At 30.9% G+C, this 6,697-nt stretch overlaps 1 protein-coding gene across 1 annotated transcript; it reads left to right on the forward strand.

Moving 5' to 3' along the window:
* Positions 1-4,971: 4,971 nt before the first annotated feature.
* On the forward strand, positions 4,972-6,482 carry LOC112800657 (fatty acid elongase 3-like). Its single transcript, XM_025843008.3, has one exon. The coding sequence runs from the start codon at positions 5,185-5,187 to the stop codon at positions 6,301-6,303; it is 1,119 nt and encodes a 372-aa protein (XP_025698793.1). The 5' UTR covers positions 4,972-5,184; the 3' UTR covers positions 6,304-6,482.
* Positions 6,483-6,697: the final 215 nt, after the last annotated feature.

Raw genomic sequence — 6,697 nt, forward strand, 5'->3', positions numbered from 1 at the left:
AAGCACAAAAATATATTTATAGATATTTTACTTTAATTTTTTAACTAAAAAATTTTTTTTGTCATATTTGTTGGAATATTAATTTTTGAAATAGAATAAATATATTTTAAATTTTTTGCATCTAAAAATAATATTCTATCAATGTTAGAATTATTTAGATGGATAAGTAATAGTGAATATAGAATTATTTAGAATGGATAGAACTAAGTACATCTTTTTATTGAAAATATAAATTTAAAAATATTATATTCAATTCTCAATAGTCAACCTCTTATTGAACTATTATATTTTCAAAAGATTTTTGAAAAAATGAAATAGTTTTAGGTCTATAATTTTTGTAAAAATTTTATTAATTTAAGATATTTATTATCGTTGATTAAAAAAGTAAATTGAAATGACAATTTAATATTTTTATACTCTTAAAATATTATTTATTTATTTTTCTAGCATTCTTTATCATCCAATGATCACATTAATATAATATAATTCAATAAAATTATTTATTATTATTTGATTAAATAAAATTTTTATTTTAGCTAAAAATTTTAGGATTTCTCAGTCTCAAAATCATCCATGTTAAATTATTAAAAAATATAACTAAGAGCGCGGAAGCGTCTCTTCATTCGAGAGTATGATTGAGATCAGAGAGCTTTGCTCTTGTGGTTTTTTTTATCTTCATCAACCAAAACCTTTTGTATTTTTGATAGGGCTGAATCACAATTTTATTGTGGGAAAAGAGCTACGAAGGCGAGTTTGATATGTTGGAGACCAAAATTCTAAAGTCATTATTTATATTTGAGTGTGACACTAATTAAACCCTAAAACTCAAATAAAATAGTATATATGATTTTAATCTCATTTATCAAAATCAAAAGTAATAATGACTTATTTAATTCAATATTTATGATAATAAATGAGATCACCATTATATAAGTCATTTAATGTGAAATTACTTAATTTTTACGATTATAATTAATATATGTATTATCCATAAATATATTAAGAAATAATAATTTCCTAACAATCTTCTCCTTAGGTTATAAATATATATTTTTCTGATATAACCTCTTATAAATTTTACGCGCAAATCTGAATGTTATTTCTCTTATTACTTTAATAATCTGGTCTATCTCATATATTAGTTATGAAATTACCGAAACTTTTATCACATTAGTGTCATAACAAAACTACGATGATCCCATACTAAAATACTCAACCACATAGATCAAATTTGAATGAGAAAATTCAGAAATTACATGTAAAAATGATCTCATGCATGTCTATTTTTAACTTGAATAAAAATTCTATTTTATTCGGTGACAGACTCAGATGAAACTGCAACGGTAACATCTGGACTCATAGCAAAGGCGACTAAGTGATGAGTCTGTGGAAGAAGAAGAGAAAAACTTAACAGAGTCACAATGAGAGAGAGAGAAAGGAAAATTTACCTAGAGAAAAGGGACTCGACAGGAGAAAGGTGGCGACGGGTTCAACAGCGACGGTAATGGGATGAGCAGCGATGATGACATAAGCTGTGAACAGTGACGGACCCAGAAAAATTTAGTAATGGAGACAAAAATATAATAAAATTTAGGTATAGATATTTTTTTTGCTTTCCCACGATATATATATATATATATATATATATATATATATATATATATATATATATACTCAACAAGTTAATGACTAATCCATCATGAATTTGAATTCCATTTAAGAATCTACAATTGGCCGGCAACAAGTTGCTATACATACGAGACAAAATTTGAACCCTCAATACTTACTTAAGACGACGACTAAGTTGATCACTTGACCAATTTAAATTGGTTTAGATATATTCTAAATTAAAAATTAGAACTATCTAATACATATTGATAAAAACTAGAAATATACACACAATCATTATTATAATATTTAAAATAATAAAAATATAATTTCATACATATAATATAATATTTAAAATAACAAAAAAATATTTATAACGACTTTTTTTATTTTTAACATGACTAAATATTATTTTTTATATATATTTTTAAACAATTATTTTACTTTTTATTATCTCATATTTAATTGTCAAATCTACTTATTATAATTTTTATAGTATAAATGAATTTTTTAACCAAAATAATTACAGTATATTAATACATAGATAATATATTTTTTTATCTTAAACAATTTTTAAAAAATCACTAATAATTTAAGTTGTATTTAATTAGAAAATTAAGTTTTAATTTAATTATTAATTAATTAACTAATATAATATAATTAATTATCACTATTTTTTAGTATATTTATTTATTTTTCATACTAAATCAAATCTAACAATATAATTATTATGTGTTAAGTTTAACAAAATCTTTTTAACATAAAATAAAAAAGAACTATTTATATTTTATTTTGAGACAAATATAATATAATAAGTGGTATATATATATATATATATATATATATATATATATATATATATATATATATATATATAAATATTAATTTTTTTTAAAAAAAATTGTGGGGCAAATGCCCTCTCTATATTAAACGTGGGTCCATCCTTGGCTGTGAAGGAAGATGGGAATTGTGAATGGGTAGACGGCGATGGACTCGGCAACAATATGACGGGAGCTATGCGGTTTTTTTGTGAAGAAGTCGAGAAGAAGAAGATTTTGGGTGAGGATGACTGAGTTTATCTTGCATGAATATAGAGTATAGATTGAAGCTATGAATCATCTGTGATGTGAAGCAAATTCTAATTCCTAAAAAGTGTTTATATGTATATATTCGGGGCGGGTATATCCTAAACCCAACTATACCCTGTCTTGAGTAAAATCTGCCCCGACTCGGGTCAAGTTATTACCCTTTCCATCAGGGTATGGACGGGTCGGGTACCCGCGTATTCGAAAACTGCTGTCAAGTCTAACCACGTATTAGTACTCCATTTATTAAGGGTTTATCACTAGCCAATGGATTGCTATATACACAAGGCAAAATTCTAACTCCTAATAGTTGTTTAAGCGGACGAGTAAGATGATCACTTAACAAATTCAAATTGATTAAGACAAATACTAATTATTTTTAATATTTTAATATTAAAAATTTTGAGAGTTTGATTTTAATTATAACTTTGTAAAATATTTATAATAATAATTACTATATATTATTTAATTTTTTAATAAAATTTTTAATATAATTTTATATATTATCCATACAAGATACGAAAACATAAACTAATAAATATAAAAAAGAGAACAATAAAAAATTAAAATCACATTTTACATTCTCAATTTTTTTAATAATCGAAAAGATCCATTCCGTCAGTCACAAGTTCTTCACTTTTGAGAAAAATCGTGGAACAATCCAGTTTCCTATTTCCTGTTAGATTTCAAAGCCCAAAATCCTCGGAACGATAGACCAACGCTACTTGTCAAAGATAATCATTTTTCGCAGCAATAAGGAAAGTAATCCGTCTTTCATTTCTGAACACTTTTGGGCATGTAAGAGTCCTGTGGAACATCCCAGGCCCAATAAATTTAGTGAGATCTTTGTGTATTATATGGTTATTCGTGAGTGTTGAGTCTGTAGTTTTTAAATTTCCCCCTCCTTTCTTCTCTGTTGTGTTTGGGCTGAGTTGTCCTGGCCCTAACCCTGACAAAAAAAATGCGGAAGAAAGACTTGTATGCTAATTACCACAAAGTTATGATAAACAATCATGCTATTTGTTCAAAAAAAAAAAAAAATCATGCCATCTACACCAAAACTTATTTAACTAATTAATCACTGCATATAGAAATAAGTATTTGATCTTTTATAAAAAAAATTTATTATAATACTTTGAACAAGTTTGATGAATTATTTATCTATTGTATATTATTTAATTATTCTGGTTACTAGTTATTTAATTAAAAAAATGTGAATATATATATACATATATATTAGGTTAACTTTTAGTGTATGTGGACTACATAGAGCATTTTTCAAAAGAGTATTACTACTTTCAATTTTAAATGTGTCTTTTTTGTAAATTTAATTTGGTTTAAAATAAGTGTTCATGACCGGAAAGAAAAAATAAAAGAGAAAAAGAACAAATAGAAGAAAATAATAATACGTGATTATAACCAAAACAGTTATTTGGGAGTAAATACAATTTTAGACCCATTATATAAGTTGGGATATTGAACTTTGTAATAATTGTAATTAATATTGAAAATGTCTTTCATAGATTAACATGGTAAAGGTGCTACTATGTTTTTGTGCTTACTCATATTGTTAAATGAAACACTCACTACATACTGCCAATATATATGATCGTAACCTACATCAATAATAATAGAAGGTTTTTACTTAAACTACTCTTCTTAAGACCATTTGAGTTTTACAATAAATTAAACTTAGTAACTCACTATCATAAACAAGTAAACTACTTTCCAACCATGAGTTATTTAAACTTAGTAACTCACTATCGGATGCAACTTGCTTCAAAGTTATTCTCATTTCATTTTCTTAGGCCCTAAGATAAAGAGTGGAGCACAATGCCGTGATTGCAAATATGAAAGAAAAGGGTACAGAAAGGGACGTGTGGGCTCAAGTAGTATTTGGCTTTATTTGAGCCATCTCACCGACTATGGCTTTATAATGATCTTTTCATATGACGGAAGCCACAAGTGTCTAACCATATTAGTACTATTAGCTAATTTGCATGTTTCACGTACACTTGCACAAAGAGATTGTTTGATTGGTTTCAACTTTGAAGGTTCGGTAGGCTCCAATTGAGCAAAATTTTCAGTCCGGTGTGGGTTCTTTTCATTTCTAAACGACACTTCCCTTTATCAGCTCTGGTCACTCTCATCATAAATCATAATGGTGTCATCACGGAATATCACTTCCAACAAAATATCTTTATTAACCTTTTTCTTAATCTGATCATTAGAAAACACGTTACTCAAAATTGGATAGCATTTTTAAATAAGAATTTACTATTCTGGATGAACTTTGATTTTGCTAGTTTTTTACAGTAGTTAAATAGTAAAAAAAGAAAAAGGCAAATAGGTAGTTATGTAAAATGACTCAAATTAAATGTACTAATTTAAAAAAAAAAAGAGAAAGTCAAATAATAGTCAATATGTGTGATTGAAGTTGGCCACGTAGACTCAGGTGGAGAGCGGGTTGTTGGGAACAAATTTAGCGTGGATGGTTGCTGGTTGTCCTCTCTCGTTTTGTACAACAGCCGACGAAAAATCTAAAAGCATCATAAACAGGCTCAACGCAAAGAAAAAAAAAAAAGAAAATAAATTAAATTACAATGAACGGAGGGAATATGATTTATTAAAGGGAATAGAGAGAGAGAGGGTATCTATAGCAGCAGCAGAATCATCGGCCATGTCAACCACAGCGGCGGGCGCCGCCGCCTCGTCCTTCATGGCGGTGATCCACACAATCAAGTTCTACCTGTCGGAGCATCCCGCTATCGTAGGGTTTCGGTGGAGCAACACCCAATGCTGGGGCTCCACGTGGCTGTTCCTCTTCAACTCCATCGCCATCTACATCCTCCTCTCTCTCTTCCTCCACCTCCTCCTCTCCCTCCTCCTCCCCCGCGGCACCACCGTCCCCCTGGGCCCCCTCCCCGCCCTCCACAGCCTCCTCATGTCCCTCATCTCCGCCACCATCTTCGCCGGCCTTCTCCTCTCCTCCGTCGCCGAAATCCGAGAAACCAGCTGGTTCTGGCGGCGCTCCAAGACCCCATTCCAATGGCTCCTCTGCTTCCCACTCGGCACGCGCCCCTCAGGCCGCGTGTTCTTCTGGTCCTACGTGTTCTACCTCTCACGCTTCCTCCACATGTTCCGTACAACCTTGTCGGTGCTACGAAGGCGCAAGCTGGCGTTCTTCCAGGTGTTCAACCACTCAATCTCCGCATTCATGTCGTTCCTGTGGCTGGAATTCTCGCAATCGTTTCAGGTTCTGGCGATCCTGTTCACCACGCTCGTTGACTCTCTGGTTTACGGTTACAGAGTGTGGACGGCGATAGGGTTGCGAAGCGCGTGTTTTCCATTCGTGGTGAATTGCAAGATGGTGCTGTTGGGGTGCAATCTGGTGTGCCACGTTGGGGTGCTCCTCCTGCATTTCTTCAACGGTGGCTGCAATGGGATGGGAGCCTGGGTTTTCAACTCTTTTCTGAACGGTGTCGTTTTGCTCTTATTCCTCAACTTCTATATTAGGATGTACATTCAGGGGAAAAAGAAGAAGTCTTGTGCCGCCGCTAATAATAATAACAACGAATTATCAGACACATCCAAGTTGAAGCTCAATTGAGAAACTAAGAGATGTAGTCATCATTTTTGTTCCTTTTTTTCACCTGTCTATGTAAAAACCATGCATGTATATGGAAACAAAATAAAACTATAGCTAAATTATTTTTTTGTTCATTTGATTTTGTAGACTATGATTCATTTATATGATGAATGAGCAAGCTACCGTTATTTAGTCTTTGATATCTCTGTTGCAATTAATTAACAAACCATAATTTGCATTCTGGTCATGTTAGATAGGTTGGTGTACTACTGTAATGGTGTTTTCAGTCTTTAGGTACTTATTGGTATGGAAACTTTTCAAGTAAACAAAAATCATATCATCATGTATTTTAATTTTTCTCTTTGGTGTAAAAGAAACACACGGCATCTAAATGTATGGCCATCCATGTAGCAAT

The sequence above is a fragment of the Arachis hypogaea genome, chromosome 5 (genome assembly GCF_003086295.3).
Source record: "Arachis hypogaea cultivar Tifrunner chromosome 5, arahy.Tifrunner.gnm2.J5K5, whole genome shotgun sequence".
In the NCBI taxonomy this organism is placed as follows: Eukaryota; Viridiplantae; Streptophyta; class Magnoliopsida; order Fabales; family Fabaceae; genus Arachis; species Arachis hypogaea.